The following is a 25,711-nucleotide window of genomic DNA, read 5'->3' on the forward strand; positions in this document are numbered from 1 at the left end:
ACCTTTAAGGGGAGGCAACCTTCCCTCTACATCAAAGATACGGCCTTCGATAAGTTCAAGGCGGTCATAGGTTTGTTCTTGAGTGATTTGCATTTGGGTTAGCGCGGCTAGGATTCGATCACTACTTTCTTGAATTTGCTGGAGGTTTGTTTCATCACTTGACCCAGGCATCTTGGAAACTGGATAAGAGATTGGCGACGAATCAAAACACGATCGACCATTCTATCACACTTGCTAAAAGAAGAAAAGTTTTGACTCGTGAAGTGGGTGTGTGCCACTTGTGTTGAGTGAGTTTTGAAGAAAGACAAGGTCTTTGAAAATGTGTGGCCTAGTCAACTGTAGTGTAGTTGCAGGAGTGGACTCGAAGTGAGTTTTTGAAATGGGCTTGCGGCCCGAATTTTGACTTTGACAAACGGACAGAGTTTTGACCGGATTTTGCGCTAATTAAAGGCCTTCTTTTTCGAAAATCTTGTTTGAAAATGAGGATTTTGATTTTTTGAAAGCTCGTCATGGTTTTGTTTAGAAGTGGTGATCACGTAAGGTTTACACATTTATACAAGCATTATAACGGGATGCTGAGTGCATTTAAAAGGGTTTTGGTTTAAAAGGGTGGGTTGCCATACCGAACCATCAAACCCGAAGTCTGTGGAGAGGCTCGTGCCAAACAAGAGTAAGGCCGATTCCTAGTCCATTTCCTCAAGTAGTGAAGGCCCTTGATACAAACAAGAGTAAGCATCATGGTATGGATGACGTCAATCGCTATCCATCCTTAGGCCCAAATAAGAATTAGGACCGTTTAGACGGGACGATTGGTCGAATGGGTTGGGTTGGGCCTAGGAAGGCCGAATTAAACGGTCTAGGAAGACCGAGTTATGAAAACCGACAATTGTCTTGTACAAACTTATTCCCTAACCTTGTTCAAGTTACACCCTAGCTGCACGTAAGTGTATGTCCCCAGTGGAGTCGCCAAACTGTGGACAGCGGGCCGCCCACGGGGGCGCTTGGTGAGAAACGGGGACAAGCGTTTGCATTTTGTATGGAGTCGCCACCAATTTTTATGGAAAATTGGAACCGTTCGAATACCTCGTGTCATGTCAAGACACAAAGTAGTGACATGAACACTAAGCAATCGTTACCCTTAGCATTCTATGTCTAGAATGACTCTCGTGGATGCCAATGAACACGGGTGCTCACGGAGATCTGGAGTCAGGGGTGAGGGTACGTATTAGGAAGCTCTTTTGATCGAACACCTAATCCCGCCCGCCTCGATAGCGGCCTCTACTAATGATTAGGGAAGTTATTCGTACTCGATATATCGTCGGCTATATGCATGCAATGCAACATCCAAGTTTTAATCCTAGCATGTGAGAATTAGACTAAGTCGGTTGAACAATTAGTTAGGCATACAATTGGGTCGAAGTTGGATTTAATATTGATTTACATGTGAAAACATATAAACAATAGAAGAAATATAATAAACTATGAATTGCAATAATGGAAATTACATTAATTACAACGGAATAGGCGATTTATGTCGAAAATACCTTTAAAACGGATAATTTGAGAAAAAGAATAAAAGAAATTAAATAAACGAACAAACCAGAAAGTGATAATACGAATATTAGTTAGTTAATACGTAGGCTAATTAAACTAGGTCAAAGCAGAAACGGAGTTCAGGGACAGAGCTCAACCTGGAACAGGCGCAGCAGAGCTGCGCCCTCTGGAAGAGGCGCAGCAGAGCTGCGCCCTCTGGAAGAGGCGCAGCAGAGCTGCGCCCTCTGGAAGAGGCGCAGCAGATGCTGCGTCTGTTCCAAGGGTGAGTTCTGGCTGTGAAGCCGGAACTGCAAATCGTTAATATTAATTGATGACTTTAAGGATTGATTAATGACAGTTGACTCGGATGAAAGTGATTTAATGGATTATTTACATATGAATGGGTCGTAAAAACAGTAAAACATGAATGAGACGGATGCTAATGAATTAATTACATGAAGGGACGATGTTAATGAATGAGATCAATAAACAACTAAACAAACTAATTAATTGATTAGACTAAACATGATGAATATGACGAATTAACAATGAATATGGATGCAAAATATACCAAAGATAAATTCCAGAAACTCAATATTGACGAAATTGAATCTCTAAAACTCGGATTGAATATTAATGACGAAAACCCGCAAATATGGATTACTTAGGATTTAAGTCGGATTTATGACAATTAAAACATGAACATGATGATGATTAAACATACCTATGATTATTAAACTATCATGCGAATGAATTAACGAAATAAGCAAAAGAAAACAAACAAGCAAACAACGAATTACAGAGGACGAAGAAGAAGAAAAGAAGCAGGAACTGCGGCAGCCTCACGAAGAGGCGCAGCAGGAACTGCGCTCCTTCGAAGAGGCGCAGCAGTTGCTGCGTCTTTTCTCGACGTCTGTCTACTGGAAATCCGTAAAAACAGGTTTTAACGAAGGGTTTTAGAAATCGATTTTAACGGTGTTTTCGACATAAATCTTACATGAGTGATACGATAAAAATAAAAATACAATAAATAAAAGAGGATTATACACCCTCAGACTTACATGTTGACGAAACGAGATGGACTAAGATATCGACTAGTGAATGCTCGACGCGAATGCAAAAAGAGTGCCCTCGTAAGAGGAAAACGATTGATTAATTAAATTGATTGAGTGTAGTTGGTCAAATTGGTCGGTCATGCAACGGAGAGGCTGGTACCCGGAAAGATCCGAGCTTACGTGGTCGGAAGTCCAAGCACATAGGCGCCAATTAGTAAGAACGAAGTCTAGAATGCAAAGGGAGAAGAGAAGGGCGGACACTCGCGTGAGAAATATGAGGAACGAAAGCTCCTATTTATACTAATCACGCGGAGGAATAGGGTTTCGGAGACTCTTTGGAAGTGAATCTCGGAAAGATATAAAAAAGATACGTAAATCATGCAAAGAAGGGCTGGGAAGAGGCGCGCAGCCATGCGTCCCTTGGAAGAGGCGCAAAGACTGCTTTGCGTCTATTCCCGAGGAGGTTTCCTCTATTTGAAGAAAGATTTCGCGTTTGAGTTATGGTAGGACGGAAATAATTCGATTATCTTGTGAATATTACGGGATATTATTTGCCAAAAGATAAAATTTATGAAATATGGAATAGAAACATCCGGAACATTCGAACATTCGACTCGGGATTTAACAAGATTATCGAGAAAATGGAGACGGTTTTTGACCGGACTCGAATGTACTCTAATTACTGCCAAAACGACCGTATCCGGACGTAGATGACAACTAAGAGGTTGACATTAATATTTGAGCAAACACTTGACGATAAACTTACGAACTGTCACAAATCGTTCCGCGAATCAAACATGCGGCCCAATCATCACCGGGTGGTTTGCGGGAGGTGCAGAAACGAGGTGTCTACAATATGAACTCCACTATATATATATATATATATATAGAATCAGGATCCCGTACGAACCAAATTATGGTGCGAACCGTACGAACTAAAAAAAACAACTTGATTACTTCATTTTTTAGGCCCAAGTCACATAACCAGACTCTTTATCTATTCCTCTTTTCCTTCTTATCTCTCATCTCCTTTACCACACAACAACCCATTCAAATCATCCCTCGTCGTTTCATTTGAGACACCGGCGCCGGAGCTCCGACAACTATTGTCGACCGACTTTACCTCTTCCAAGCAGTTATCACCCCAACCAAAGAGAAACTCCGATAACCAACCATCGTTCTTTTTTTACAAACTGCCATCACTCCAACCAAACATTTGGTCATCACCTCAACCACCGGACCACAGGTCGCCGGCGTGAACCTCATCCACAAGTCCTCAATTTAATTTTCTGACTAGAAACTCCATGTTTCATCTTGTTTAAATTATTTTCCAAATGTTAGATCTACTAACAACACTGATTTCGTCCCATCTCCCACCTCAATCACATCGCCTTCATTCCTCGACAAATTTACCCTTTTTTATCGATCTCCGTGTGCCGATTATGATGATGTGTTTCAAACAGTCGACTAGATCTAGGCTCCCTCCATTTCTTGGCGAGCAGATCTAGCCTTGCAAGGTGGCTAGGTTGCGAAATTGGGTGGTGTTAGGAGGTAAGGCGGTGGCCGTGGTAGCGGGGTGGTGGTTAATTGTAAGAGATCTAGCCTTTCTTTCTCCTTCGCGTTTTTGTAATTTCACCATTTCTGTTTCATTTTATAAGCGTTACTGCTGACGACGGTGCAGGGGTAGTGGCGGTGGTCACCGACTGAGTTGTTGTTGGTGTCGTGGTTAGGTAATTTGAAGTTACAAATCTCGGGTTTGACCGATTCCGTTGCTGATTGGGAGGGCCGTTGTTTGAAGAATGTTGATAACCAACGTCTTTTTTTTATTCTTTTTATGTGATTTTGAGTAAGAAAACAGAATTTCGATTTGGTTTTCAAAATTTCGAAACACAGGTCTACTTAAAATGAATTATACTTTCATAATTTTAATCGTCTTACTGAGTTAATTGGAATATTTTGAGTAAGAAAACAATCTCGTTGGCTGGAAAAAATTGTAGTGATACTCATGGTTGCGAGCGGCGTTGTCTGGTGGCTATGGCGGTGACGTGATGTCGTTGTCGTCGTCTGACGTTGCCGGTCATGTCGCTTCCGTTCCCTGATATTGTAAATAGTATCACCGGTGTGAGTCTCGGTGGTCGTGAAGTCGTTTGGGTGTGGTGGTGATCTATGGCGGTTTTGTGAGCGCAAGGTTGACATGGTGTTGGTCAGGGGTGCCTGGAGGTTGCGGTGGAAGTAGGTGTAGTGTTGGTCAGCGGATTCATGGTGGTTTGGTTGGTGATGGTGGGGCGCGATGGTGGTGGTGGTGGTGGTGGGGCAGTGGCGGTGGTGGTGGGGGAGCTGGTGGCGGGAGTGTGTGGCAGTGGCGGCGGTGATGGGGGCAGTGGTGATGGTGGGCAGTGGATACACAAAATATCCACCCAGATACACACCGTATTAATACGGGATACATGTGTATCCGGCAGTATAATCATGCGTATCTGGTATTAATACGATGTGTATCCGGAAGTATGAACTTGTGTATCCAAAAGTATTATAATGTGTATCTGGCTTTAATGTCATGTGTATCCGCAAAAAATATAAAATGTATCCGCAAAAAAAAAACGTATCTCCGAGAGTTAGTGTTAAAATTTGTAACAATTTACAAAAAGTGTATCCGCTAATAACATAAAATGTATCCGCAAATAGTAAAAAATGTATCTTGGAGTTGGTCTTAAAACTCCCAAAAAAAATAAGTAAAAATTTTAGTGTAGAAAAAGTGTATCTAGATATGTTATAAGATGTATTTGAATAAGAGGTGTATATGGAAAGTAGATAAAGTGTATCTAAAAAAAAAAAAAACTGCCTAATTAAGCTAGTTAAATACGGTTAAGACGTTAAGGCGATTCAGACGAACCCGCCCCTATATATATATATATATATATATATATATATATATATATATATATATATATATATATATATATATATATATATATATATATATATATATATATATATATATATATATATATATATGGGTCGGGATCAGGGTGAGAACCACTAGTATAATGAGAACCACTATTGGATATAATAATAATACAGACGACTGTATCACAAACCAAACGTTTCTATCTCTTCTCCCTCTCTGCCTCCTCATTCCATAACCGCACATCACCAAATTCTCCGTCGCCGACCACCGCATATCCCCAGATTCTCCGTCGTCGACCACCGTACATCACCGGATTCTCCATCGCCGACCAGCGCGTTTCTCCTTCTTCACAGTCATCGAGCACCGCCGCACTCCTCCTTCACCACCATTGACAAAGGTAAGTTTCCTGTTTAAATTTATTCAATTTTTTAATTTGAAGATATCATTTCCGTGTTATAACAATAGCATGATGATTTTATGTAAAATTTATATGATTGATTCAATTTTTACCCAAATTGAGGCAATTGATTGTTCCTTGCCAATCCTGTGGTATTATTTCTTTTACCTCCTCAATTATTATTATTGATTTCTGATTTCTAACATACTTGATAAAATTATCCCCGGTTTTCAATTTTCCAAGTTAAGAATTTTTTAATACCTAAAGCGCAAAAAGCTTAAACGGGTATCTGATTTTTTCCAAGATATCTTGTGGGTAGTAATTATTTGTAGAATTTGAGTTGATGAATTAAAATAAGCAATGTTGTTGACCCTAGTAGTGCCTAAGGGGTCTTGCAAATTGCGGGGTAAGAATGAATTTTGAAAGTCTATCATTGCTCGAGTTTACTTTGGACTATCAGTTAGTGGGTATGGTGTTGCAATTGATAAGAAGTACGAAAGTTGAAAGCATATCATTGCTCGAGTTTACTTTGGACTATCACTTAAGGGTATGATGTTGCAGTTAAGTAATTTCCCGGTGATCTATACTTGCTTCTATATAAGCATTAGTTCACATTGGTCAAAGAAAATTTTTAATTGACGGAGTTAGGATAGTCCATTAAGGTTATATGCTTGCAGGTTGAAGCTATTGAATCGAGAGTGTGTAAGTTTGGCCGTTTAGAATAAGCTAGAACTGGTGGTTGATTGTTTTTTATGATGCATAGATGGATAACTGAAGGGTTCTCCAACCAAGCTCTATTTGTTAATTCTTTGTCGTATTGATAATCCAGGCCACTGTATTTTGCAAGCCTGGGATCATGAAGCAGCCCTATTAATTCTTGATATCTTATGAGACTTCAATACGGCATCAGAAGTATCATAGGGAGATTTGAGGTGTATGATCATTTGTATGGTGAACAAACTCATAGATTCATTCAGGTACACTATATCCTAACTGTGGGGCTTTGTTCGGCATCTGATTTACAGTAATGTACATTGATGGTTCTTTTGGTTGTTTTACGCAACCAGAACTGTTTTTAGAGGCACGCCGCACATATAGCTTGTATCCCGAATGTTTTCCCAAAGACTCTTGCCTGTGGTAAAGTCCTCGGTAGGGAAGGGGAGGGGGTACAGTATTTAGTTTGGAAAGTTATTGCGATTGCAGAGTACAGAACACTCTTAAGATTTGATTGCTTGGTACTCATATGTAATCACCACGTAGCAGCTATATTATCAAAGCCGACATATTTTATCTTAGAGAAGCTACTCTTTTCATTATCTGATTAATGATTTTTAGCTTCTTAAATAGTTTCAGGGAATCCAAAATATTTTCTTTGTCTCCGTTTCCTTGGTAGTAGTTATGAGCTAGTCGCTTTTGAGTAAAATGCATGCTGATGAAATAGTCCTCTAACTCAAGCTTAAGCTCTTCTTTCTTCGGCGTGTTACTTATTTTGAAAGTCAATTAGCTCAAATGGAAGAGCATTGTGCAATGCACAAGATGTGGGTTCGACTCCCATATTGGCTATGAAATACCAAATCTTTCTTTTATTCTAAGAATGAAATAATGTAATTGGTAATCCTATTTCCATTTCTTATCAAGGATCTAAAGACAAAAAAAGATGAGGAAATTGGACACTTTTTCATGCATGTACAAGGTTGTTTAATGCACATAGGTTGCTTTTTCATGCATCTAATAGGCTATATGGGACTCGAACCCATACCTTTGTGCAAAATTTGCACATTGCTCTACCATTGAGCTAATAGCCTTTAAAATACGCTAAACAAATACGAGTATGTAATAACGGGCGTATCATATGATTATGCCCCCCTAAATAACGAAAAACTAAGGATGTGGAATGATTGCGCATAAATATCAGCAAACTCAAACTTAAGTCTAGGATTCCTTTTTTTTAAATGCTTAGTCATTCTTTTACTAGGTGCCTTGAATACAAGAAAAAAGGATTAGATTATGTGTTCCTATCGTTGGATTTGCGATTTAATAGGCTATATGGGACTCGAACCCATACCTTTGTGCACAATTTGCACATTGCTCTACCATTGAGCTAATAGCCTTTAAAATACGCCATACAAATACGATTATGAGACGGGCGTTTCATATTATGGCAGCCTAAATAACTTATATAAGGACACTGAAATGTTTCTCACATAGTAAGATATGTAAGAGATACACTAAAATGCCTTGTAGTTACATAAAAAGACCGGTAAATACATTAAATCTCTTCCACCGTCATTTCCCTTATTTTATGTATATAGAACCTTATTTCATGCACATAGGATCTATTCATGCCCATATAAAATTAATGTCCTTAACTAACAGTAATTAGTATCATAATATAACCAACTAATGCAACTGAAGAATTTTTTAATGCACATAGAACCTTTTTTCATGCACATAGAACCTTATTTCATGCACATATAATTTTATTTCGTGCACATAGAACACTTATTTCATGCGCATATAATTTTATTTCATGCACATAGAACCTTATTTCATGCACATAGAATCTTATTTCATGCCCATAAAATTAACGTCCTTAACCAAAAGTAATTAGTATCATAATATAACCAACTGTAACTGAACAACTTTTTCATGCACATAGAACCTTATTTCATGCATATAGAACCTTATTTCATGCATATATAACCTTATTTCATGCACATATAATTTTATTTATGCCAATTTAACACTTATTTCATGCACATAGAACCTTATTTCATGAACATAGAACCTTATTTCATGAAGCCATGGAGTTCAACAACGAGGAGAGATTTGGTCACATCTCAAACTACAGTTTATCATAGAATCTTAGTTTGAGATGTGACCAAATTCTCTTACAAGCTTCTCCTCAGAAAGGGCTGTCGCCTTAGCAGTCTCATCACATTTCGTGACTGCCTTCAAAGGGCATTTTACATCATTGATACGACTTTCAAAAGCTGGATCTGAATTGGAGAGAAGGGGACAAAAAAAAACAGTAAACGGGTTCATTTCTTATAACCAGGATAGACAATTTGGTCACATCTCAAACTACGATTTATCAATTACCATTTACAAGTTACCACAACTTAACAAGCAAAGAAATACCACTGTATCAACGACAACAAATACCCCACCTTAATCCGTTACTTTGCCTGATTTTGCTACCTCAAAGTAGTACTCCGTATTTAATTGTCCTATATGTTTTTATTCCAAAATAAATCTCTCCTTGTCCATCTCCCAAAAATATTTGCTATTCTCAACAGTTTTGGTAATGCTTCTGGTCAATTCGTTTTTCAGAGAATCAAACGGGAAAAGCAGGAAAGAAAAAGCATGATTCAGAACAAAACCAGAACTATGATCAATTGTTCTCATACTTCCAGAAACATTAGTCATTTGCTATGCATCAAAATGGTTTCACAAAGTTATCTAAAATAATAGGAGTATCATTGCTTGTTCGCGTAAAATTCAAGGCTAAATGCTCTAATCAGGCCTCTTTAACAGATCAAAATCCCAGAGGAATAACTACAGACAGAATTAGAAAAGTTCGAATCATGCGACTATGCGAGCAAAACAGCAAACAATGTTGGCAATTAGCAAACCAAATTAACTAAAAGAACAAAGCTTTCAAAATTCCAAATACCTGCTTTTGAATTCCCACCAATCTCCAGTACTTTATCTCCTTTCAATTTTTCTTTCAAATTCGCCAATTCCGCCTCCGTCTCAGTCAATTTTCCCAGTAATTTTCCCTTCTCCTCATTAAATCCCCTCCTCAAGTCCTCCAGTTTCGCCTCCACCTCCTGATTATACTCCAAGGCCTGATTATGCTTCTTCACCGCCCTCGCCTCGACATTCTTGCTAAACTTTAATTCGGATACTAAATCATCCAAATCGGTAATTTTTAACTCCAATCTACGACGCTCAGTATTCCATGGCAAATGATGCGCCAACGATTCCCGCAATTTCGCTTCCACCTCGTTGTTGAACTCCATGGCTTTATTATACCTCTTAATCGATAAGTGATGAACGAGTTCAACCCTAATTTAAAAAGCGAATGTGAGAGCATCGAATAGATAATGATCAAAAGGACACGAATATCGATCAATGATTAACTACTAAATTGAATCGATTAATAGGTTATTAATCAACATTTAAATGACATTGGACAAAAAAAACAGCAGAACAAATCAGGAATGAAAAACCTGACAAACTAATTTGAAGCATGAAAATTATAGAAATTGAGGAGAAAGAAAGAAAAAGGGGAAATTGAGAAATTGAGAAATTACCTTAATAAAGAGGATCGTAGATGAAATGAGAGAACGAAGAAGGAAACAAGCTTGAAGATTGCGGAGTAATGTGCTGAAAAACTTTGCAATGGTGGTTGATCGTCGTAGGACAGCTTGATAATCGAAGGGAGATGAAGAATGAACACTGAGTGTGGTGTGCGAAGAGAATGATGGTAGTAGAGAGAGAAAAACAGATGAGTGAGAAAGGAAAATTGCAAAAAAAGATTTGAGTTACTGGGGTTTTGGAGGGTTGGGGGTCTTTGAATCGCGAATGTTTGATAGGTTAGATGAGTTTCTCTTCCGTCTAATTCGTCTAATCATAGGAATGTGAGTGGTTCTCACGGTTCTCATTATCTTGGTGGTTCTCACCGGATCCCAAATCATATATATATATATATATATATATATATATATATATATATATATATATAGAGAAGAGATCAACTAAGGTCCTTAGATATATTAAGTCCATAAGTCCTATTGTGAGCCATTGGATGGAGGGAGATGGATGGCCAAGATCAACCTCCAAAAGTGTGTTTATGGACTAATATCACTCATTCTCTCCTCCTTCACTAATCCTTCTAATTAATCACTAATTCACTATAACTTCTTTTCCTCTCATCCACTTCTCTCACATATCACACAACTCATCTTCTCTCTAAAACCCCAAAAAATAAAAACCCAAAAAATCCAAATAAATAAAAAACCCAAAACCCAAATAAATAAATAAAACCCAAAAAATCCAATTAAATCAAAAAACCCAAAAGCTCCAATTAAATCAAAAAACCCAAATAAATCATTCATTCTTCTCTTCCTCATTCACCACCACCCACCACTATCCCACCCGACACCAACTCACCACCCACCGCCGCCGCCACCACACCGCCGCCACCGCACCGCCGCCACCTTTTTTTTTTTTTTTTCGCCTCGGTTTTTTTTTTTTTTTTCGTTTGGTGTTTATTTTCATGTTTTGAGTTGTTTTTTCCATTCATTTTTTGTTGTTGTCTTTTATTTTCTTTTATTTTGTTACTTCTCCTTTTTTATTCATTTTCTCAAATCTCTTTTTGTTATACTTTTTTTTAAGATTTCGGGTTTTAAATCTCGTTTTTTTTTTTATGAGATACTTTTTTTTCATCTAAGATCTACTAAATTATTTTTCATAAAATTTGTTGTTTTAATCTTAGCCATATAAAATTTTTTATAATTTGTTGATTTTAATCTTATAATTGACTAAAGTTATACAAAAATGGACTAAAGTTATACAAAAAAAGTATGAAGTTATACAAAAATTGACTAAAGTTATACAAAAATGGACAAAAGTTATACAAATATGGACTAAAGTTATACAAAAATGAACCAAAGTTATACAAAAATGAACCAAAGTTATACAAAAATGAACCAAAGTTATACAAAAATGAACCAAAGTTATACAAAAATAGACTAAAGTTATACAAATATAGATTAAAGTTATACAAATATGGGCTAAAGTTATACAAATATAGATTAAAGTTATACAAAAATGGACCAAAGTTGTACAAAAATGAACCAAAGTTATACAAAAATGGACTAAAGTTATACAAACATAAACCAAAGTTATACAAAAATAGACCAAAGTTATACAAAAAAAGACCAGAGTTATACAAAAATGCAGCAAAGTTATACAAAAAATTGGACTAAAGTTATACGAAAATGAACCAAAGTTATACAAAAATGAACCAAAGTTATACAAAAATGCACCAGAGTTATACAAAAATGCACCAAAGTTATACAAAAATGGACTAAAGTTATACAAAAATGAACCAAAGTTATACGAAAATGAACCAAAGTTATACAAAAATAGACCAAAGTTATACAAAAAAAGACTAAAGTTATACAAAAAATTGGACTAAAGTTATACAAAAAATGAACCAAAGTTATACAAAAATGAACCAAAGTTATACAAAAATGAACCAAAGTTATACAAAAATGAACCAGAGTTATACAAAAATGAACCACAGTTATACAAAAATGAACCAAAGTTATACAAAAATGGACTAAAGTTATACAAAAATGGACTAACTTTTGTATAACTCTGGTGCATTTGTGTATAACTCTGGTGCATTTTTGTATAACTCTGGTCCATTTTTATATAACTTTGGTTCATTTTTGTATAACTTTGGTTCATTTTTTGTATAACTTTAGTCCAAGTTTTTGTATAACTCTAGTGCATTTTTGTATAACTCTGGTCCATTTTTGTATAACTTTGGTTCATTTTTGTATAACTTTGGTTCAATTTTGTATAACTTTAGTCCAATTTTTTGTATAACTTTAGTCCATTGTTGTATGACTTTAGTCCAATTTTTGTATAACTTTAGTGCATTTTTGTATAACTCTGGTCGATTTTTGAATAACTTTGGTTCATTTTTGTATAACTGTGGTTCATTTTTGTATAACTTTGGTTCATTTTTGTATAACTTTGGTTCATTTTTTGTATAACTTTAGTCCAATTTTTTGTATAACTCTGGTGCATTTTTGTATAACTCTGGTCCAATTTTTGTATAACTTTAGTCTTTTTTTTTATAACTTTGGTCTATTTTTGTATAACTTCTGTCCTTTTTTGTATAACTTTAGTCCATACTTGTATAACTTTAGTCCATTTTTGTATAACTTTGGTCCGTTTTTGTATAACTTTGGTTCATTTTTGTATAACTTTGGTTCATTTTTGTATAACTTTGGTTCATTTTTGTATAATTTTAGTCCAATTTTTTGTATAACTTTAGTCCAATTTTTGTATAACTTTAGTCTTTTTTTGTATAACTTTGGTCATAAAATGTATAACTTTAGTCATAAAATGTATAACTTTAGTCATAAAATGTATAACTTTAGTCGTAAATAGTAAAAAAATCAAACAATAAATATGAAAAATATGAAAAAAAAAAATAATAACAAAAACCAAAAAAACTCATAATAACAAAAACAAAAAACCAAATAACAATAATAAAACCAACAACCCAACCAAACCCGAAATCTGAAATAAACCAAATAACAATAAAAAATAACCAAATTTAAATATCGTGTGTATAACTCTAATGCACGCAGTGTATAACTTTAATAGACAAGATGTATAACTTTAGTCCAAAAATACTTCAATAACAATATATAACTTTGGTGTTTTAAGTCCTAAATTGTATAACTTTAGTCGTATAACCCAATTAAATTAACAAATTATATACAAAAATAAAATGTTGGTGAATGACTCATGAGAATAACAAATTATATGCATAAATCTAACAAAAAACCCGTAAATCTAACAAAAACCGTAAATAAAACAAAAAACAAAAATACAAATAAAACAAAAAACAAAGAACAATAAACAATAAACAATAAACAAAAAATTTGAATAACAATAATAAAAACCAAATAACAATAATAACAAATAACCAAATACCAATAATAAAAACCAAATAACAATAATAAAAACCAAATAACAATAATAAAACAAAAAACCAACCGAATTTTTTTTTTAAAAAAAAAAAAAAAAAAAAAAACAAATCTGAAATTTGAAACTTGAAATTTGAACGAATATGAGGACTTTTGTGACCCGGTTTAGGGCTTCATTTTTGAAGGGGTTGCGGGTTGGTTTGGGTATGGGTATGGACAGATCTAGGTCGAGGGTGGTGAGAGGAGTCGAGTGGTGGTTCTTGGTGGCCGTGAGGGTGGCTGTAGGTGGCGGGAAATGGGAGAGAAAGAGGGATGTCGGGTTGGTTGTGGTTGTTGATGTCGCGGGAAATGGCCACCCTTGAAACCACCGTGGCGGTTGGCAGTGGGAGAGGAGGGCGGCGAGGAGAGTGGTGGAGTGGTATAGGGCAGTAGGAGAGGAGGGTGGCGAGGAGAGTGGTGTTGGGTGGTGGCGGGTCTGTGGAGGGAGGGAGGTTTTCGTGTGGGTGGTGGGCAGAGGTCGATGGTGCGGCAGTGGGAAGAGGTCGATGGTCGATGGTGCGGTTGTTGTGGGTCTGGTGGTGGTGAATGGTTGTGGAAAGGTGGTTTGTTATGGTGGTGGTGAATGGTTGTTGAAAGGTGGTTTGTTATGGTGGTGGTGAATGGTTGTCGATGAAATTGTTGTTGTTTCTTTTTTTTTGGTTTTTTTTTTGTTGGTTTTTTTTGGTTGATTTGGGTTTTTTTGTTTTTTGAGAGAATGAGAGAAAGATGAGAGAGAATGAGTGTATGAGAGAAGTGTGAATGAATGAATAATGAGGAAGTGAGTTGGGAGATTAGAATGTTGATAGAGTTGTACAAAATTAGGTAGAGTTATACACAATTAGGGAAGGAGATTAGGGAGGGAGAATTGTGACCCTTCAATGAGATGTAATCTCATCCCTCCATCCCTTCCATCCAAGGGCTCTTATAAGGACTTAGGGCCTTATTAGATGTAGTGGCCTTAGAAGAACCACTCTATATATATATATATATATATATATATATATATATATATATATATATATATATATATATATATATATATATATATATATATAGGCAAGTTCAAATGAGTCCACCTAAATAATTGAGTCCCTAAGTCCTAATCTAAGCCATTAGATCTTTTAGATTGATGGTTGAGATTTGAGACTTCTAATCAATTTTTGAAATGAAACTTTAATGTTTTAAAAGTGAAACTTTAATATGTGAGAGCAAATTTAATTATTTATGATTGAAACTTTAATTTTTTAAAGTCATTTTGTAAATAAAAAATTAAATTTATGTATTTTTAAATATAACTTGAATGTTTTACGAGTGAAACTTTAATGCTTAGAAGTGAAACTTTAATTTTTTTAGGCCATTTTTAATATAAAAATTTGAATTTATGAAATGATGTGATTATGATTAATATTAATTTAATTTAACTGATTTTTGAATGTAACTTTAATAGTATACGAGTTCAACTTTAAAGCTTAAAAGTGAAACTTTAATTTTTTTAGGCCATTTTAATAAATAAAAATTGAATTTATGTAATGATGTAATTGATTTAGGCCATTTAATTTCATTGATTTACGAACGAAATTTAATGTTCAACGAGCGGAACTTTAATAGTATACGAGTGAAACTTTATTATTTTTTAGCTCATTTTCAGTACAAGAGTTTGTAAAATATAATTGTGACTATTTTTTATTTAATTTTCACTGATATACGAATGAAACTTTAGTGTTGAAGGAGTGAAATTTTAATGATATACGAGTAAAACTTTAATTTTTTTTAGCCTTTTCACTATAAGAGTTTGTAATAATGTAAAAATTTATAATTTCTTTAATTTAAGTTTGCAACTTTAATGGTCCAGGAGTGAAATTGTAATGGTATACGTTTGTAACTTCAATGCTTAACGAGCCATGGTACCGATAACCACCGTCGCCGCCACTAACAACGACCACTCCTTTGTGGTCCACCTAAGCCACCACAACCTTCACCAAACAACCAACACGACCCCCTGCAACCACCACCATGCACCGCACTAGATCTGGAAGAAGAAAAAAAAAAGGCAGCCGCATAAAAAAAACCACCACCACCCCTTTTCTACCACCAAGACAAATCCCAACAACAAAAAAAAAAGAGAAAGGAAAGGAGGAACGTGGTGCGGCGGCCTGACCCACCAACAACCACCACGACACCGTTAATCACCACCATCAAATCTTAAAAAAAAGAGGAAAAAAAAGAGCCGCCACTCACCACCACTAACATCTGAAAGTAAAAGAAAAAAAAAAGAGAAAGGAGAAGGGAGAGAGGCGGCAGAACCACCGCATATCCAACCACACATTAGCACCACCACCGCCAACAATAAACAACACCAACAACCACAAAAAAAAATCGAAATCTGAAACAAAAAAAAAAGACGAAAAACAGAGATGTGAAAAGAGCATGGGTCTGGTGGCAGTGTGGGTTGCATTTGGGGACGGAGTCAGCGTGGGGGCGGCGTCGGCAGCAGGTGGCGGCATTGATATTGTCGGGTGTTGGTGGCCGGAAATATTAGAGAAGAGGGAGTGATGTATTTGAGAATAGGGAGTAGTGGCGGGTGGTGGTGGTACTCGTGGTGGCCGAGGTAGGGAGAAGAGGAAAGAGGAGGGAGAAAAGGAGAGAGGAGGGAGTTAGAGAGATAAGGAGGCAGAGAGAATGAATGAGTGAGTGAGGATGGATTAGGGTTTGCTTGTTTTTATATCTCCCTTCTTTTTTTGTTTTAATCTTAGCCATCCAATTTCTATGATCTAAGGGTTAGAAATAGGACTTAGGGACTCATCTAAGAGTAGAGGACTCACTTGAACCTAATTCTATATATATATATATATATATATATATATATATATATATATATATATATATATATATATATATATATATATATATATATATATATATATATATATATATATAGAGAGAGAGAGAGAGAGAGAGGCAAGATCCGGTGAGTCCACCTATATATTTGAGTCCATGAGTCCATAAAACAATATCACGCACTATACAAAACAAAATCACGAATTTTTTTTCAAAATTTTTTTTTTCAATTTTTTTTTTCAATTTTTTTTTTTCGAAATTTTTTTTTTCAATTTTTTTTTTCCGAATTTTTTTTTTTTAGTGATATTGTTTAGTATAACGTGTGATATTGTATTACAAAATAATATCACGATTTTATTTTTTTTCAAATTTTTTTTTTCGAAAAAGTTTTTTTTTTTTTTTTTTAATGTATGTTGTGATATTGTTTAGTATAACATGTGATATTGTATTACAAAACAATATTACGATTTTTTTTTCGAAATTTTTTTTCAAAAACTTTTTTTTTTCAGTTGTGATATTGTTTAGTATAACGTGTGAAACCGTAAGCTGCGATATTGTGTAGTATAACGTGTGATATTGTATCATGTACTCACGGACTCAAAAAGATAGGGTGGACTCATGTGATCCTAATTATATATATATATATATATATATATATATATATATATATAGAAATTGAATCTCGTGAGGCACCCTTCTTAGGGTGAGGCTATTTGAACTCATTCTATACCATTGGATCTAAATATTATAGACTCATAAGATGATGCCACGTGTCCCCTATTTAATTCCAACCAACACACGCACATTTCATTGAATACCATTCATTTCGAACAAACAGACGCACACTCTTTCTCTCTCTTCAAATCATCTTCGTCCTCCATTATCACTGAGCTCCCCGTCCGCCATTATCACTGAGCTTTTCCTACCGCCATTATGTTTAGCTTTCGACCTCCGTTATCAGTGAGCTGAGGTTTTGTACTGCATTATCATCACAAATTAGGTATTTTCGATCTACTAATTTAAGTTTCGATTCATCTTCCTTTCATTCGTATTTTTCAGGTTTAATTTCCAAATTTATTTAGTTCGTCAAATTATTGTTGTTATTATGCAGGTTTTTGATTGCTTTGTGAGCATAATCGAACACAAGAGGAACGCATAAAATCAATTGCATCGATTTCTCCGCATTTTCGTATGTTCCTTTCTATTTCTTTACTAGATTTTATTTTTTTGCTTATTTAGTTAATTTTTAGGTTATAAACTTCATTAATTAGGTTAAATAAGGAGTTTTGCTCTTGTTTCACTATTTTCCTTCATTCGATTTTCATCGATTTTTTATGCATTCTTATCGCTTAAATATTCTTTGAATTGAAGTTTCATTGTTATTGTTCATTGTTAGTTATTGCCGATTTCATGTTTACCTGCTTAAGGTTTAGGTTATAAACTTCATTAATTAGTTAAATTTTAGGTTATAAACTTCTTTGGATTGAAGTTTCATTTTTATTGTTCATTTTTCACTTGGACTTAATGTTTGTCATCTGTTTGTTAAGATTCGTTTACCTGCTTTTGTGAAACCTAGAACTTATTTTGTGAATCTAGAAGGTAAATTTGTGAAACCAGTAGCTTATTGTTATATTATCTTCAAACTTGGCCTTAATTTTTGTCATCTGTTTGTTAAGATTTGGTTTACCTGCTTTTGTGAAACCTAGAACTTATTTTGTGAATCTAGGAGGTAAATTTGTGAAACCAGTAGCTTATTGTTATATTATCTTCAAACTTCATCTTACTTTTGTTGTTGCTTGAGTTCTCATTGAATAAGGTCTGCGATTATTCAAAGGTTTGCATAATTACAGAGTTTTGCATACATTACACTAGCTACTTTGTCTTCTGTTGTTCTTGCTTGAGTGTTCATTGAATAATGTCTGAGATTACAAAGAAGCAGAGAAACAAATTAAGAAGAAAAGGTCTGATATTCAGTAAACAATGTCTGAGATTCACCAAACAAGGTCTGACAATCTAAACCTTTTTATTTTCCCGGTTTTTGTGCTTCCTAGATTTAATTTTGTGAGGAATTTGTGCTTTCTAGGTCTGAGAATCTCGTTCACCTTTGTTTATTTTCCCAGCTTGTTAGTCCAACTACCTAGGAATTTGTGTTTTGTATTTTCACATTTCTTTTGTTTATCTAATATTTGTATTTCACTTGTTTCATAGACAAGTATGACACCTTGGTGCAATGGTTGTGTTGTTAATGTTCTTGACGAAGATCAAAAGTCATTTCGCGCACTTTATGTCACTGAAAAACAAACAGCTATGGATTTCTCTTTTTCGCCGTTAAAGGAAGTTATAGTGCCTGGCCGTCACTATCAAGCATGTCATTCTGTTTTCAATAATGAAGGTCTTATGGAAAAAATCTTCTCAAAAATTAATGATCGGGAAGATAAAGAAAATATGGCGCTCGTTTGTCGAAATTGGGCTCAACTATTTCTGATACACAAAAGTGCACTGGGGTCACCTTCTCATATTGGCTTTCGTAGACATAAATGATATGAATGGTGTTCGGACTATTCGTAGGGGTCCTAGCATAGTCTTTCAAACATGCAAATGTTTCATGACGGACAATATGATTGCCAAATTCTTAGTACATTATATGCAAGCAAAAATTCCATCTCAGAGTACTCATCTCAATGCTCTTGATGATCTTTTGCACTTGATGCAGTTAATGAGTCATTGCTTGTTTTAAGAGCTACGCCGAGTGAAGAACGAGATATAGCTATTGGCATTGCTCCGACTTACTACTCACTCGTCATCGATATATATTTTCTTGACTTACCCTCGATGATGATGTATACATAGCCTAGAGTTGTCCCTTGTTTGTAATGTACTATCTGTGTAACTAGGGCTTTGCACTTTAAGGTTTTAACTTTGCCCTTTTGTTATTTTGTATAATTTCGTAGTAGTGTCAACCTTCTGTATAATTACGTACGTCTTAGTTTAACATTTTGGATAACATAAATTATCATGTAATGTTGTACTTTTGTTTTAAATATTTGCATGGATCACTTTTCTATGTATTATGCAATGTTCTTTACTTCTGACTTTCTATTTAATTTTGTATTTGTTTTCTTACATATTCTTACATGCACTTATAATGACCAACTTATTTTGTGACCTTATTTTGTGAATTGTGGATTTTGTTTTGTGAATCTTGCAACTTATTATGTGAATCCTGGAAATTATTTTGTGAATCCTGAAACTTATTTTGTGAACTTATTTTGTGAAGGCCTGAATAAGGACGTAGATTCACTGAATAAGGTCTGAGATTCACAAAACAAGGTCTGTGAATTCACCAAATAAAGTTATGAGCAAAATAGATGACTTTAACTACTAATAATGACCAAGTTTCACAAAACAAGCCCTTAGATTCACTGAACAAGGTCTGAGATTCACAAAACAAGGTATGTGAATTCACCAATTAAAGGTATGAGCAATATAGATGATTTTAACCACTTATAATGACCAAGTTTCACAAAACAAGCCCTTAGATTCACTGAACAATGTCTGAGATTCACAAAAACAAGGTCTGAGAATCTAAACCTTACTGACCAAGTTTCTTTATTTTGTGAACTTATTTCCTTTTGCTTTGTGAATAATAGGTTTTACCGAGTTGTAGGAATCAAGCCAAGCCAGGATGAAGCGACGTTCGAGGACGCATCTTGAAGCTACTTGCACCACTCTATTGAAGCACCTCTTGAAGCTACCGAACCAATCCCTAAGCCACCTAAAAAAAAGACAAAAATTTACAAAGAGAGACTGCCTGTGTTGAGGACTCGGATGTCTCCTTCTGGGCTTTACCACTTTCTCAACAATAAGGAGAATCCACCATCAGATAAGCAGATTGAAGCTATACAAGAAATGGGATTTGGTTCTCTATTGCGACTTAAAATGGATGTTGTTCGGGTCGGTTGGCGATTGGCTAGTTTCTAATTATGACCACTTTTGTACAGGATCGTTGTGTGATGGGAAACTCCTTATTTTAGAGGAAGATATCCATCTGTGCATGGGATTGCCAATGGGTCCAAACATTGTCGAAGAAGCAAAAATTGGAGATAAGTCCCCTTCTTATGTGTCTCTTTTGGAGGATTTCAAAAGTCAATACAATTGTAGTTCCATTGAGCTCAAACACATTATGGAAAAGCTCTCTACACAAAAAGATGGTGGAGATGATTTCAAACGCACTTTCATCATTTATATCTTCAATGTTTTTCTAGGCGGTGTTGTAGGCAATCGGGCTAGTTTGAGACTTCTTAAAAGTGTGGCAAACACTGAGTTGATCTCCGATTCAATGGTGCAATTTCATCAAACGCAAATTGGCTGGCCAAGTTGAGTCTTGGCAAAAGAAGGAGTGGCGGACCGAAAATCAAAGAAAATTGGTTTGGTGGACCTATTATGGTCTTGGTTTTCATTTATGTTGACCGATTTGTCTTCAAAGCACGCCTTGTTTCTCGGCAGTTTCCAACGCTCTCAACTTGGACTAAAGAAGCTATAACCAAGAGAGTTAAGCAGGAACTGAATGACAAAAATTCGGAAAAGAAAATTTTTGGCAGGGGTTCTATTGAGCCTCCAATGTTATTCAACCATCATATTCCACAGTTGTGTCCTCCTCCTCCAAAGATTGAGCTTGGTCAGTCTTCCAAGTCAACAATTCAAGATAAAGCATCCGAAGGATTTGAAAAATTACCGCTACCGGGAATGAAGGCACTTTGGTGAGTTTGTCCATAAACTTGCGTTTTCCCCAAAGGCAGTGGCTCAAGCTTTTTCGGATTTCAAATCACTTGTTAGTCAAGCTCCTCAAAGCGCCTTCAACAACAACGGTGAAGAAACTAGTTGCATTTTGTGAGAGACGGCATAGCAGAAGGTTTTAAGTTATCTCAACAAGAGGATGATCTTTGAAAATGTCAACGATGTGAAGAATGAGGAAAAGGTGTCGGACATTGTGGATGAGAACATCGCTGAGAAAGTGGTTGACGATATTCATGAGAATGTGGAGAAAGGTGGGGAGAATGTGAAGAAAGCTGGGGAGAATGTGGATAATTTGTATGGGTGGTCTGAGGCTGATTTGTTGGCTAGATTGGATGCTTTGGGTGAAGCTTTGCAACCAATTGTGCGACATCATTCACCACCACCAAATGCAGAATTCCCATCCTTTAGGCTTCTAGCAGATGATGACCATTTGTTGTCTCAACCTGAGCCTGAGCCTGACACATATGTTCTTTGTGTCATCCCTCCTTGTGGATGTCATCCCTCCTTTCACCGAGCCCACTCCTTTGGTAGGGAACACATCCTCTCACGCCGCTCTGGATGATGTTCTTCCGATAAGGACGTCACCGAGCCTACAATTATTGAGATAACAGCTACTCCTCCTACTACGTGGTAATCAAGACAACTCGTGATGTTATTTGCCTACCGGATACTCCACTTGTTTCAACAATTGATAAAACATCCGTCAAGAACGATCCGTCAAGTAATGTCTATATTCGTCGATCGCCACGTCATTTGGCAAAGTCGATTGCCCGTGTTCCTTGCAAAACCCCGACTCGCTACAATCCCATGTCCCTTATCTCCCTTACCAATTGAAGAGGATGTTCCGGGTCGTGGTAAGAGGAGGGTTGTAGTTCAGTGAAGTTATCCGATCGCCCTATTTGCAAAGGAATCTTAATGTTTTTAAGGAATTGAATCAAGATGAGAAACAAGTATTAGATTTTATACTTGGCGAATCATATGATGAAACGGAGCTTCTTTTCCAAAGTGAATGTCAGACTTTGACTAGGAGCCAGTTGAAGAGTGTGCCTGAAGTCGATCGGATATCATCTCATGTCATAGATGTGTATTGTGAGATCTTAAATAGTAATGAGATGTTCAAATCCCGGACTTCCCCTTCTCGTTTATTTGTGCCGTATAGAAATGAAAGTGTTAGTCTTATTACCCTGTACTTTATCCAATTCTCTGAGTGTATTTTACATGATGTTCACTTCTAATCGTTATTCATATCGATCTTATTTTTTTGTTCCAGTGTCTCTCCAATGTTGATGTTTTGCAGTTCAACTAGTAAGTCTTTTATTTTGGTCTGCTTATATTTCAACTTAAGTTCATTTTTTACTTTTTTATTCTTTGCATTTTTGTCTTTTTTAATTGATTAACTTTTTGTCCCTTTTCAGGTTTTCGCTCCAATAGTCTCCGCCTCCTGCGCACCTTTCTTGATTTGTATCGACCTCAGAACTAAAAGTAGCAAAGTGCAAATCATCCATCCTATGAAAGGCAGATATGTTGATTATTCCTGTTTTATCCAAGCTTTGGTACGTCTATTGTTTCCATTTTGCTTAGGGAAATGTGTGTTATTGTGATTCTACTAGGAAATGACTTTGTGAATGTATGACTTTATTTTGTGAAGCCTACACTTATGTTTCACAAAAACAAGCCCTAAGATTCACTGAACAAGGTATGAGATTCACAAGATAAGGTGTGAGATTCACAAAATTAAGCCCAAAATAGATGTTTTTAAACTACGCCCAAGTTTCACATAACAAGCCCTAAGATTCACTGAACAAGGCCTGAGATTCACAAGATAAGGCCTGAGATTCACAAAATTATGAGCAAAGTAGATGATTTTATTTTAAACCACGACCAAATTTTCACAGAACAAGCCCTAAGATTCACTGAACAAGGCCTAAGATTCACAAGATAAGGTCTGAGATTCATAAAATTAAGAGCAAAATAGATGATTTTAAACCACGACCAGATTTTCACAGAACAAGCCCTAAGATTCACCTGTACAAGGTCCGAGATTCACAAGATAAGGTGTGAGATTCATAAAATTAAGAGCAAAATAGAAGATTTTAAACCACGACCAAGTTTCTGAGAACAAGGCCTAAGATTCAGTAACAAGCCCTAAGATTCACTTTGAACAAGGTCGAGTAGCTAAGAAAGACTGATTTCTCTTTTGTACATACAGAAAGAAAAGCTCATCCGGCTTCTTAAACCAAAGGTGCCAAAGACCGAGAAGTATTCTGTGGACGCCCGAAGTGTTTATCCCAAAATCAAACTTACGTTCTGATGAAATAGATAATGGCATCTATTTATTGAACATATTGGAGAATTACAAAGGAAACAAAAGTGATTGTCCAATAACCATATATACTGTAAGATTACTTTTTCAACTCTGTTTGTACATTGATAAATATAAATTTTTATAAGTAGGCAACACATTATTATTCCCCTTTTTGCATTTATAGGAAGTTCAGGTGAAGCGTTTTGCACTGAGGGTGTGCTATCAGATTATTACATGTGGTAAGAACGTATTAAGAGATAGAGTGAAAAAAGATGCACTAGAATGGAGTCGTGTACCGCTGTAAGAACCTTCTTCTTTTAATATTATCATATTTTCTTGCAAAACCTTTAGTACTTTAGTTGATTAAATGATGTTTATATGCTCATATTGTGGCAGTGGCTCTCGACCACTTCCTTACAGTGACCAGCAATTGTTGGATTATGTATGCAGATCAAAATCGGCACAAAATAAATTGTAATGATTTTGCTTTGATTTGATTTTACGATATAAAAGTTATATGATTTTTATTTGATTTTACAATATAAAAGTTATATTGTGAGAGATATTGACTAATTGCATTTCCTCATTATTTAAGTGACGCTATGGTGTCCACTCCATGGATGGAAGTCACAAGGGAGGCTTTACAGACCCTTGGACCACGTGGCTTTGTTATGGATCAGGTAAGAATCATTTTCCTTTCCTTTTTCTTTTCATGTTTCATTTTACTTTTTTTGTGAATCCTAGAACTTGTTTTGTTAATCCTAGACCTTATTTTGTGAATGATGGACCTTGTTTTGTGAATATTGGAGCTTATTTTGTGAACTTATTTTTGTGAATCCTGGAACTTGTTTTGTGAATCTTGGACCTTATTTTGTGAATCCTGGACCTTATCTTGTGAACGCCAGACATTGTGCAGTGAATCTCAGAGCTTTTTTGGTGAAACATGGTCATTATCAGCAAGGTCTGAGATTCACTGAACAAGATCTGAGAATCACAAAACAAGGTTTGATATTCTCCAAATAAAGATAGGTTCGTTGTCTATATACTTCATTAATATATGTTTCTCTTGGCAGAATTTGTCACAATATCGAAAATCGATCGTATTGGAACTACTTAGATGGGATAAAAATACTACAAAGGTACACTTCATTGTCTTAAAAATGATGTGAAGTTCATTTCTTCATAACTTTGGCAAATTTTTCGTAAATAAGTCGATTGTACTTGTTTTTGGTTGTATAGGTGTTTAATTAAGGAAGACAATTGTCCGTGAAGTCATAATATGCAAAAGTGGGTCGAGGCTCCTGTAAAGATTGTTGCCTACATCAACTCTTGTAAAGATATTTTGATAGTTAATTTGACATTGACATTGACATTGACATTGAGTTGAGCAAAAATGGTTCGAGGCAAGATATTTCAACTCTTGTAAAGATATTTGATAGTTGTAAAGATTGTTGCCTTCATCAACTCTTGTAAAGATATTTTGATAGTTGTAAAGTAGATGATTTTAAACCACGACGAAGTTTGATATTGACATTGTCAATGAGTTGAGCAAAAGGTATGAGATTCACAAGATAAGGTCTGAGATTCACAAAATTAAGAGCAAAATAGATTATTTTAAACCATGAACAAGTTTCACAGAACAAGCCCTAAGATTCACTGAACTTGGTCTGAGATTCACAATATAAGGTCTGAGATTCACGAATTTAACAGCAAAATAGATGATTTTAAACCACGACCAAGTTTCACAGAACAAGCCCTAAGATTCACTGAACAAGGTCTGAGATTCACAATATAAGGTCTGAGATCAAGAGTCACATAACAAGTCCTCATATTCACTGAACAAGGTCTGAGATTCACAATATAAGCTCTAAGACCAAGTGTCACAGAACAAGCCCTAAGATTCACTGAACAAGGTCTGAGATTCACAATAGCAGGTTTGAGATTCACAAAATAAGGTCCAAGATTCACAAATTTAAGAGCAAAATAGATGGTTTTAAACCACGACCAAGTTTCACAGAATAAGCCCTAAGATTCACTGAACTTGGTCTGAGATTCACCGAACTTGGTCCGAGATTCACAATATAAGGTCCGAGATTCACA

At 35.7% G+C, this 25,711-nt stretch overlaps 1 protein-coding gene across 1 annotated transcript; it reads right to left on the minus strand.

The window, feature by feature from the left end:
* Positions 1-8,758: 8,758 nt before the first annotated feature.
* Positions 8,759-9,935, minus strand: LOC141601018 (uncharacterized). Its single transcript, XM_074421279.1, has 2 exons — positions 9,570-9,935; positions 8,759-8,892 (listed from the first exon to the last, which is right to left on the minus strand). Exons 1-2 carry the CDS (start codon positions 9,916-9,918, stop codon positions 8,759-8,761), a joined length of 483 nt encoding a protein of 160 aa, XP_074277380.1. The 5' UTR covers positions 9,919-9,935.
* Positions 9,936-25,711: the final 15,776 nt, after the last annotated feature.

Source organism: Silene latifolia, chromosome 9, assembly GCF_048544455.1.
Source record: "Silene latifolia isolate original U9 population chromosome 9, ASM4854445v1, whole genome shotgun sequence".
NCBI lineage: Eukaryota > Viridiplantae > Streptophyta > Magnoliopsida > Caryophyllales > Caryophyllaceae > Silene > Silene latifolia.